Source organism: Vicia villosa, unplaced genomic scaffold, assembly GCF_029867415.1.
Source record: "Vicia villosa cultivar HV-30 ecotype Madison, WI unplaced genomic scaffold, Vvil1.0 ctg.000559F_1_1, whole genome shotgun sequence".
NCBI classification, from domain to species: Eukaryota; Viridiplantae; Streptophyta; class Magnoliopsida; order Fabales; family Fabaceae; genus Vicia; species Vicia villosa.
In genome coordinates, this window is record NW_026705255.1 from 761,344 (window position 1) to 772,594 (window position 11,251).

The 11,251-nt window shown below is 35.6% G+C and overlaps 1 protein-coding gene across 2 annotated transcripts; it reads right to left on the bottom strand.

Moving 5' to 3' along the window:
- Positions 1–6,321: 6,321 nt before the first annotated feature.
- Positions 6,322–10,908, bottom strand: LOC131629341 (allantoinase-like). Of its 2 annotated transcripts, none has more exons than XM_058900128.1 (16): positions 10,679–10,908; positions 10,474–10,573; positions 10,109–10,226; positions 9,485–9,558; positions 9,259–9,335; positions 8,873–8,909; positions 8,718–8,803; positions 8,526–8,585; positions 8,286–8,431; positions 8,035–8,161; positions 7,766–7,921; positions 7,569–7,679; positions 7,284–7,394; positions 7,049–7,147; positions 6,684–6,826; positions 6,322–6,559 (listed from the first exon to the last, which is right to left on the bottom strand). In XM_058900128.1, the coding sequence occupies exons 1-15, from the start codon at positions 10,787–10,789 to the stop codon at positions 6,698–6,700; spliced, it is 1,542 nt and encodes a 513-aa protein (XP_058756111.1). In that variant the 5' UTR covers positions 10,790–10,908; the 3' UTR covers positions 6,322–6,559; positions 6,684–6,697. The 2 variants fall into 2 exon arrangements, with proteins under 2 accessions (XP_058756111.1, XP_058756110.1); XM_058900127.1 differs by having other exon boundaries at positions 6,322–6,583; positions 10,679–10,907.
- Between the last annotated feature and the right edge of the window lie 343 nt (positions 10,909–11,251).

An 11,251-nucleotide genomic window follows, 5' to 3' on the forward strand; every position in this document is an offset into this window, starting at 1 on the left:
TTTAATGCTTTGCGTGTTCCGTACAGCTTTGCATTTAATGTTTCACGCTTTTGTCAACTACCTCGAGCCTTGTTCACGCTGTGTCTACTGACGTTGCCTTTAATAGCTTCCAACGTTCCTTTTGTCAGTCAGCGTAGCCTGCCACCTGTACTTTCTTCTGATCTAATGTTTGTGAATATAATATTTGAATATCATCAGAGTCAATCAGCTTGGTGCATAGCATCTTCTTGTCTTCTGACCTTGAAGTGCTTCTGAGCGTGATACCATGAGAACTTCAGTGCTTCTGCTTCTGATCTCAAGTTCTTCTGATGCTTCCATAGACCCATGTTCTGATTCTGCCTTGACCATCTTCTGATGTCTTGCCAGACCATGTTCTGATGTTGCATGCTGAACCTTCTGAGACAAAGCTTCTGAGCGCTGATTTGTGCATACTCTTTATATATATTTCCTGAAAGGGAAATTGCAATGTATTAGAGTACCACATTATCTCACACAAAATTCATATCCTTGTTATCATCAAAACTAAGAATATTGATCAGAACAAATCTTGTTCTAACACTTCCCACATCCACATACCCTGAGTTTACATCCCCTTTTCACTCACTATATAATAAACTCCCTGACTATGCTAATCTTAAAACCTTTGGCTGCTCATGTTTTCCACATATCATACCCTATAACAAAAATAAGTTACAACTTAGGAGTGATGAATGTGTTTATCTTGGAATCTCTCCTCATCATAAAGGTTTTAAATGTCTAAGCAGAGAAGGCAAAATCTATGTGTCCAAAGATGTGGTTTTCAATGAATCCCACTTCCCTTTCACTGGCTTTAAAAACTCTTGCTCAGTAACAGGTACAACTTGGCCCCCCAAGTCTATTTCTCTCTCTATTACTGTTGGACCTAGTACAAGACAGCCTGTAAACTCTCAATCTCTTGAGGTACCTAATACCCCTACTGCTGTAACAGAACAAAGTGCTGCTATACCAGCTCTTGAAAGTCAGTCTATACCTCAGGCCCAAATTCCTCCTAGTGCCCAACATATCACTCCTTTATCCACATGATCCTTTAATAACTCTGTTCAAAATGAGTCTGAAGTTGCCCTTTTCTCTTCACAAAATACTAATGCTCAGTCAAATACAAACATATCTCCACCAGTCTCTCCTAATGCTCAGCCAAATACAAATGTCATTAACTCTGCATCTATTTCTCTTCCTCATTCTCAAACAAATACTTCTTTATCTGCTTTCTTTCATGAGTAACAACCTCCCTCTAATCTTGTTGTTAACCAACATGCCATGCTTACCAGAGGTAAGACAGGCAATTCCAAACCAAAGGCCTATCTTGCCTGTACTGAACCCTCCACAGTAAAGCAAGCTCTAGCTCAACCAAAGTGGCTTGAAGCCATGAAGCAAGAGTATGAAGCTCTCCTTGCCAACAATACATGGACACTCACAACCTTACCACCTCATAGAAAGTCAATAGGTTGTAGATGGGTATTCAGAGTCAAAGAAAATTCTGATGGTACTCTGAATAAGCTTATGGATCTCTCATTCTGACTCAAACAAAATACATCAAAGATCTCCTTTCAAGAGTGCATATGGAAGATGCCAATGGTGTTCACTCCCCTATGCTAAGTCACAGCAAACCCAGCAAGTATGGTACTGATGTTATGCAAGATTCCACTCTGTACAGGTCTTGTGGGAGCTCTTCAGTATGTAACCTTAACCAGACCTGAAATTGCCTTTTGTGTTAACAAAGTCTGCCAATTCATGGCTAGTCCTCTTGATAGCCACTGGTGCCTTGTGAAGAGAATACTGAGATATCTTAGTGGCACTTCTACACATGGGCTGCTACTGTCTCCGACTAACCCAAATCATGCCTTGTCTTTGAGAGCTTACAGTGATTCTGACTGGGCAAATGATCCGGATGATAGGAGATCGACCTCTGGTACATGTATCTTCATAGGGCCCAACCTAATATCTTGGAGCTCCAAGAAACAGTCTCTAGTAGCCAGATCCAGTGCTGAGGCTGAATATAGGGCTCTTGCTCACACTACTTCTGAGCTCTTATGGTTAGAATCGCTCCTTACTGAATTAAAGGTTACATATATGTCTCCTACATTGTTGTGTGATAATCTAAGTGTTGTGCTTCTTTCTCATAATCCCATTCTTCATGCAGGAACAAAACATGTTGAGTTAGATATCCATTTTGTAAGAGAAAGAGTCATGTCCAACAAGCTGAAAATCCAACATGTACCAGCCTCTGCACAAATAGCTGACATCATGACTAAACCTCTTTCTACTGCAACTTTTCAAGATCTCAGAAACAAGCTCAAAGTTGTGCAAGCTTCACCACTTTGATCTTGTGGGGGAGTATTAGATATGCTATAATTTTATAACTGTTTGACTTAGTCAACACTAGCTTTTATATGTATTAGAAATGATATAGTTTAGTTTGTTAAGCTTTACACAATAGACTGTAACAAACTATAGCCACATATATATTGTGTGCTACACTCTTGTAATATCATAGTTTTACAATTCAATATACAGAACAAGTGTAGAGCACTTTCAGTTTCAATAAAGCAGGGTTCTTAGTTAGACAAAGATTAGGATCGGCGAGTGACAGGTCGAGTGGCGGCGATGGTGAAACATTAATCAATTTGGCACCTCGATCTAACGACCCTAGAGGCCAAAATGAAGAACAAATGTCTATGACTATAAACATTGCTTCTTCTGATAATTGAATTTAACATAAAAAGTTCAAAGTCCTCAGCATCAAGTAGAACTCAGCTAGGCAACCAATTAAAGGAGTTGCTTCTATAACTTAAAGCACAAATCGTAGTAAAATTTAACCTGATAGCGTGATTTCCAGCAAAGTACTTTAAACTTTTACAACCACAACTACTTTTACATTTTCCTCGTGGAACGAGGTATCTGCACATGACACGATACCATTCTGATTACTAAGGCAAACAAACATGTACAAACATGATACATACATACATACATACATACATACATATCCTCAGCTTCCAAATGGATACGGCAAAAAACAACGTTCAACGGGTACCGGATATTATACTATACATTCAATTATTATTTTTTCACGGGTACTAGACATTTTTATATACATTCAATTATTATTTTTTCACGGGTACCAGACATTTTTTATAATACCCTACTAATATGCATCTAGAATTATATCAGTAAAATACTAAATATTGGTACTGAGTGCATACAAAAAGACAGGAATAATGACATAATCTATATACATTTCAAAAAAATCTTGAAGATAGATACAATAAGTATGTCTACATAATAAAACTACACAGCGGAAGAAAGATCATATACGCTCTTCGCGTCAACAGACCTTGACGTTCTCGAACCAAGCAGCTAGCGAAACCTCAAAACTTGCAGAGTACCTGAAAAAATAATAATATGAATGGAATGAGATTACTAAATCCCAATGATTTCCCCTATCTTATGGGTCCACCCGTCTCTATAATGTCTTATGCTAACATTGCTAATGAGAATCCTAATTCTTCCCGGTTCCGAAGCATCTCACTTCAACCTATGAGGGATTCTTATCTCAATCTATAAATTTCCAATTAGCATGGAATATAGTGAATCTTGGAATTGACATTGAATCGCATCTCACGATTCAACTCCTCAAAACCATGTAGTTCAACTCCGAACCGCATCACACGTTTTAACTCATCACTAGTATGGATAAAGGGAAAACATGGATTCTCATTGAATTGCATCGCATCGCACAATTCAACTCATCAAAACCATGGAATTCCAACTCTGGATCTCATCACACGATTCGACTCATCAATAGCATGATCCATAGGGAAACATGGATCTACATCAAATCGCATCTCACAATTCGACTTCACTAAACCCATGGAATCAACATCAAATCGCATCACATAATTAGACTCCTCCATAATGAGATCGATAAAGGGAAGGTATTGGACCGCATATTTGGGAGTTCATCCCCGAAGAATAACTCTTGAACTACAGAGTGTTATTCAATCCCGAGCATCACACCCGAGAAGGACCTTCATATATGGCCTGGGAGCATGCTTGGGCATCGCACCTCAAGGACAACCATATATAAGTAACAAGCATCGCATCGGTTACTACCCTTATGTCCATTATGAAACCCTTGTCCATGACCCTACTTTGTTAGTTAACCTCCGTTAGATAGTGAAATTCCAGAAGTAGCTGCTTAGGAAAAAGGGGAATGGCAGCCAACTTCCATCTTCGACTCTTGGTTAAGCTTCCTAAGGTTCATCTTACCAAGTTTTGATTTTTATTAATCAATTCACAAGATATACTCTTGTATTTTATTAATAATTAAGAGTATTTTAAAGTTATGGAAGCTTAGGCATCTCATAGCCCTCTCCGTTAGCTTTCCAATGCCTTTGACGGCGCCTAATTCTGAGATACGGAACTCCATTTATGATCAAAATAGTAAAAGGATGATTTTCTGTCAGGTGCAATCGATTTACACGATGGTGCAATCGATTTCTCACTGAACCAGAAGCAAAAATCACATATTTTGAGTAATGCAATCGATTTACACTGTGGTGCAATCGATTGCTTACTCAACCAAAAGCAAAAATACAATTTTTCCTGCATTGTATCAGTTCCAAAGCCAATGATTCTCAATCCAAACATACTCAAACATAACATAATCATTCTTAACATGATTTTACAGGTAATTGACATAGATAATAGGCAAGCATGTTCATATAATCAAGAATCATGCATCTTCATGATTCACCACAACATGCAACACAATCAAGCATCATATTTCTCAAATTAAACACAAGATCAACATATTTAGCATAAGGACATAGAATCACTTACTTCTAATGAATCTCAATATCACTTATTATGTAACCCTAACATTTACCAAAGGTTTCTACCTAGGAACTCACCTGAAGAACAAATATTGAATTGATGGTGAAGATGGAACAAGGATGATGATGATTTCTTCAAGAGTTCTCACATGCAAGCTTTGATGACGGTGGACTTGGACTTTTTCTTCCTTTCTCTCTTCATCCACCTTTTCCCTTATTTCTTTCTATCCCTCTAGTCTCTTTCTTCAAGAGTTATGACTGACACATTGACGGAGGAGGAAGAAGAAAAACTTTAAATATTTTTGAAGAAGAATCGAGACGTTCTTGGGTGAAACATTTCTGATCTAAAAAGAATAAGTCTGACCTACTGCATGCAAAAAATCAAAAAGGAAGAAGAATATAAAACGATCATACAACCTCATAGACAATTAAACTTAACACAATGAAGAAGGTAGTAAAGAAATAAGTTATAAAATTACTAGAAGTTGGAATAATTTATCTAATATCTGATAGTGAATGAGCAAATTTAGTTCACAAAGTCCCAAAGAAAAGAGGGATGATCGTCATCAAGAACGATGAGAATTAGCTAGTTACAGGAAGAAGGATGTGCGTTGATTATAGAAGTTTGAATTTATCCATGAAAAAAAGACATTTTCCATTGTCCTTCATGGACCATATGCTAGAAAGATTATTAAGTAAGTCTTTTTTATTGTTTTCTTGATGGCTACTCCAATTATAACCAAAGTGATATAGATCTTGATGATTAGAAAAGTCACAGTCTTAACATGTCCATTTGGAGTCAATGTTTACTGATTTGTGCAATGCACAGTCACATTTCAAATGTGTGTTCTACTTTTGCGATATGATTGAAAATTTTATGGTGGTATATTTAGCCGATTTTTTATTTTATTTTTGGGGAGACATTTTACTGTTGTTTAAAAAACCTATAATCTATTTTAAAAAGATGTATTGAAATTAATTTAGTTTTAAACTTAAAAAAAATATATTATTTTATGGAAACAGAAGGAATAATTTTGGGACACAAAATTTCTTAGTGAGTGTTGAGGTAGACCATGCTAAGGTTCAGGTCATAGAAAAATTACCTCCGGGGTTAGAAATATTTTGGGGCATGCAAAATTCTATAGCCGTTTTTTAATGATATTTTAAAAATTGTCAAACCTTTGTAAAATCTATGGATAAAAGAGAATGAGTTTACCTATGATAAGGAAGACCTAAATTCTTTCGTGCTTCTAAAGAATAAATTAATGCAGAAGATATCATCCAAAACAAAAAATTAACCAGATAACAAGGAATGAACTAACAAAGAAATGAAAAATTATTTGAAGAACATAGTTCCGAATAAAGTAGAACTCAACTAGACAACCAACTGAAAGAGTTGCTTGTTTAATTTAAAGCACAAACCGTAGCAAAATTTAACCCGATAGCGTGATTTCAAGCAAAGTACATTAAACTTTTACGACTACTACTACTATTACATTTTCCTCGTGGAACATGGAACGAGGTATCTGTATCTGCACATGACATGATACCGTTCTTATTACTAAGGCGCACACACATATACATAAATACATACATAAATATCCTCGGCGTCCAAACGGATACAGCGAGAAAACAATGTTCAAAAGTCTAGCTCAACTGCCGATGCCAACAGCTACATCCACTTACTTATGTCACAAGACAAATAGCATCTAATGAAAAACCAACCGAAACATGGATCAGAATCAAGACCATGATAAGCATGGTAAAGTAAAAGAAACTGAGATGAGATCAGGAATTTTGGGGGATTACCATTTTTAACCAATTCATTTGGCTAGAATTTGAACACCACAGGCTGCAGGAGCATGCTTACCATCCTTAAAGACAAGGTTTCCTCTAACAAAAGTGTCCAAAACTTTTCCTGATAACCTTCTTCCCATATATGCAGACAGGCTCTGAATACCAAATGGTCAATTTTTTGAAGATGGGATTCATAAAAGAAGTCAAGTTACTACTTACTCGCCAAATAAAAAAATTTCGGCAACGCCGAAATGCTGGACCGTTTGAAATTGTGGAAATTTTAAATTTTGTATAAAATAATCGAAGGACTTTTAGAGTGAATATCCAATTTGGACATCAAAATCGCAATACCCTATAAATAAATAATCAATACTTACAGGATGTTTAAGGAAAACAGGATAATCGTCATCAAGGTCAAACTCCACCTCTGGCTGCCACACTACAATATCTGCATGGTTTCCGATTGCAATGGCCCCCTAAAGCAAAATGAAATTTCATGAGATTTGAACTGCAATTATTTACTAATAAGCGTATTGGATATTACTCGACAATTTCCTGAAAGAAAGCTAAAAACAATACAGAAACACGAAGGAAACTATATAATCATGTCACCTTTGATTCTAACCCGGCAAAGGTTGCAGGTTTCTGGCTCCACAATAAGGATAATTGTTCTAGAGTTAACCCGTGTTTCTTCCCAGCTGACCATGTCACCGGAAGATCAAACTACAAGTATCCAATAGAATTCTATTAGTCTTTAGATCCATAATAGTAGTCAAACATGCAATATAAGAAACTAAAATCATTATAATCAATTTGTCGAAAACTAATAGGTTTATAGTATTTCAGTAAGTATAGATTTTAAATGTTCAAACGCTCACTAAACGCTAATTTACTAACCTGCAAAGACGATATGCCACCCCAAGCCTTTAAGAAGTCACCTTCCTTAAGAAGCTTGAGTTCAGGAACAGTTGGTGAATGATCGGAACTTAATAGGTCAATGTGTCCATCCTAAAACGAGGAATAAACAAGTAAAACTAATGAGATCTTACATGATATAAGTAAGACTAACTCTTAAATGTGGAGCAGAAGCATACCAGTACAGCCTCCCATAACTTTTCTCTGTTCGATGCATCACGAATGGGCGGGGAACACTTGTACCGAGTATCTCTGTCCGGTATCTCTTCAGATGAAAATGTTAGGTAATGAGGGGCAGTTTCAACGCTTATGCTGTCTCCACGACGTTTTGCTTCCTATATCGAATATAAAACGTACAATAATAGCATTCGCATATCACGGAAGAAGTTTGATTAAGTTAATGTTTGTATCAGAGTTACAAATTTGATTGATTATATAGTAACAATACCTTAATAAGGTCTAAGGAAGCGCTTGAATCAGACAAGTGAACAATGTGAACATGTGCTCCTTCTAAAGTACCGCCAATTCTAGTATCTTTCGTAACATCTACAAGTTCTTTAATGGCTGCCTCCTCCCTGGTTATCTAAAAAAAGCATTAGTAGTTTTTCATAATACTCAACCGACTATGCGAAAACATGATAAATAGAACATAACAAATCATTTTTATATTTTTCCAAAAAGTGAAGCCAAGTGTCTTACCAAGAAGGTGGTCTAGTGTCGAGATATGTATTGTACACGTGCGGGTCACCGTTACCTTTAAGTTCCAAATTACTTTTAGAATCTTGTTGAATCTCGGAGTGCACAACTAAAGGTCTTTTATATTTTGCCAACACAGACAATCCCTCCTATAACAAGTACATTTGCCAAGCAATTATGTTAATATGAAAATAAATAAATAAATGCAACTAGGCATGCAAACAAATGTAAAAATGATTGTACCTTGATTTGTTCAATAGTAGTCATCGGAAAATCATCAATTCCTGAAGGACACATAAAAGACTGCAACAAGTAAAACACACGAAAAGAGTCAGAATGGCTTGAGAAACAGAAACGCAATTTGGTTTAAATTTGTTCGAGAATAAGACACTAGAAATTCTAGAATCCATAGATTTTCAAAATTAAAATGATTACCTTTACACCAAGAACACCAGCATCTAAGAGACCTTCAAGAATACTGGTATTTTGTGCATTTTCAGGGATCAAGCCTCCCCAAAAACCTATAAATATTAAATAAAAAAATCAGAAACTAATTGAGTGTATGCTAAGGTGGAGCTTGAGGATCATACCAACATCAACATGGATTTTATTCTCTGCAGCTTCAAGCTGGAAAAAAGTAGAAACTCGTGTCAATAAGATTATAAATTTTGTATTTCTCAAGGAACTCTTCCTTCTCCCTCTTTAAAATGATTGGTTTTGTCAAATGAGATAGATTTTGAACACTTCTTCAAAGCAGTGTTGACAATCGTAAATCATGAAAATAGCAGTTTGTTCAAATTTTCCTATGCTACAATGTGATAACGTTGCTATAGCCACTATTTGACAACACTTTATAGTAAATAGTGTATAGTGTATTACAGAACAATGGGGAATTGGCGATTTGTTCAAATTTTTAGCCACTATTTGACTGCTTAAAAGAAACTATAAACGCACTCAAGTAATTGACAACTGATACCTTTAGTTCCAGTGTTTCCTTAGATACGGTTGTAGGGTGATTGTTCAGAGGCATGTCAACCACTGTAGTTACACCTCCTGTTGAAGCAGTATTGGAATGGGTTTATGTTAAAGTTGTTATATTCGCTCAATGTTAAAGCATAGGAAAAAAGAAAAAAAAACATTAACATATCTCCTGAAATATCCAAACAAGTTCCAAGGTACACCGAACGTGAATATCAACCTACCAGCAGCAGCAGCTTTGGTACCAGTGACAAATCCCTCCCACTCGGTTCTGCCGGGCTCATCAAGATGTACATGCCTTCGAAAGTAATTCACAAAATAAGCCAGGGTAGTAGAACATGTTAAAATCACACATTGACTTAAATTCACTTAGACTAAGACCTAAGCTGACTTAGTTAATTTTTTTCATATAATATACATCAACTAATTAGTGTAAGACCTAAGTTCACATAATTTAAGTTTGTATTCATATAATATACTTCAAATAGCAAGTCTAAGAGGACCTAAGTGCGCACAATTTGTTTTTCATATCTAATCTAGATTTAATGTGACATAAACAAGGGTGTTGTTACTTCTATGTTGGGTGCATTGGACAAAGATATATCCATCAAATTACTCAAATGTCTATGAGAAAACCCTAGATGTGTAACATTTTACTGTCTTGATCGGTAGTCCTCCAAATCCAACGGAGCATTGTCTGCTCTAACTAATGAATCTCAAACTCATCCCTCGCCTTCACAAGAATTCTCTAGATGATATATCGTTTACACGAGTCACAACATGAAGCACGCCTAAGGGAGTATTTGTGTATATAATTAAACCATGAAAAGAGCATCACGAAATCTTACACATCAATCAAGCCAGGCATGATAACAGCGTCTCCATAATCAATCACTTGTTGAACAGAACTCCCCTTCTTGCCATATCCTTCCACAATAGACGCTATTCTCCCTTCATTTATCTCCACTGTCAATAGTAACACAATTCAAACAACAGCTCGTCAATATAAAAATACTTAAACTTCCAAGTCAAATGTATCCATCCATCTTTCTTTCTACCTTTTTATCATTGTTATAGTAACAATCAAGTCTTATCGAATCATCTAAGCTATGAATGAACTATGAATGAACTTACCCGTGCGGAGGTACACATCTTCTACTAGTTACTAATTATTAACCTTAACATTTTTCTATAAAAATAAAAATAAAAAAACCTGATCCAGAAATGATTCCTTGTGAAGTCAAAATTCGCTTGCTAGATATCCAGTAATGATCATACGGAAAAAGACTGCACTCATCCCCTTCCCCTACTAACTGTTTCACAAAAAAAAACCGCATCATTCAACTTCCATGATATTATATTACTACTGTAAATAACAAAATCATGAACAAAAAAAGGTAAAATAAATAATCACTTACCTTTATGAGAGGATCTAATTGCGCGTTGTTGGAATTGTATACATAGAAGAAAAGTGCGACGGAAATTAGGAGCGCAGATATAGGCAACACCTTCCATAGTAACTTATCCATTTTTCAGTATTCAACTGTTTTTAGAAGGAGGAAATTTTAGCTACCAACACTGATAAGCATTGAAAATTGGTTATAAAAACAAAACTGGATGATCTGTATCAACACGTACTGAACACGGACCCACCCACCTACTGCTCACTCTATTAGTATTATTACTCTGAATCAATTTATTGATGTCGTTTTTTGTTTTTATAGAATTATTATTATTATATGGTACAAGAATGAGATGAATTCTATATTCACTAGTCAGATTCTTACATTTTTTTAAATCAATATCAATATCTTATCTTATATGTATAAAATATAAAAAATTTAATAACTTCCATAGTGTCATCTAATAAAAAATCAACAATTTAAATATTATTAAAAAAATAACTTTAAATTTAACCGTGATTCGAAAGAATAGGTTGATGATGGATTATTCGTGTAAAATTATTTTAGACCAATGGTATATATTCTATT

Bases quoted from the DNA above. Each gene is read 5' to 3' on its own strand.
- LOC131629341 (XM_058900128.1), bottom strand. From the start codon at position 10,789: ATGGATAAGTTACTATGGAAGGTGTTGCCTATATCTGCGCTCCTAATT. The intron at 9,559-10,108 runs GTAAGATTTCGT...TTACTTTCGAAG, and splicing joins ATGCCTGGCTTGATTGATGT to GCATGTACATCTTGATGAGC. The intron at 7,680-7,765 runs GTATGCTTCTGC...TCCTCGTTTTAG, and splicing joins AGTTATGGGAGGCTGTACTG to GATGGACACATTGACCTATT.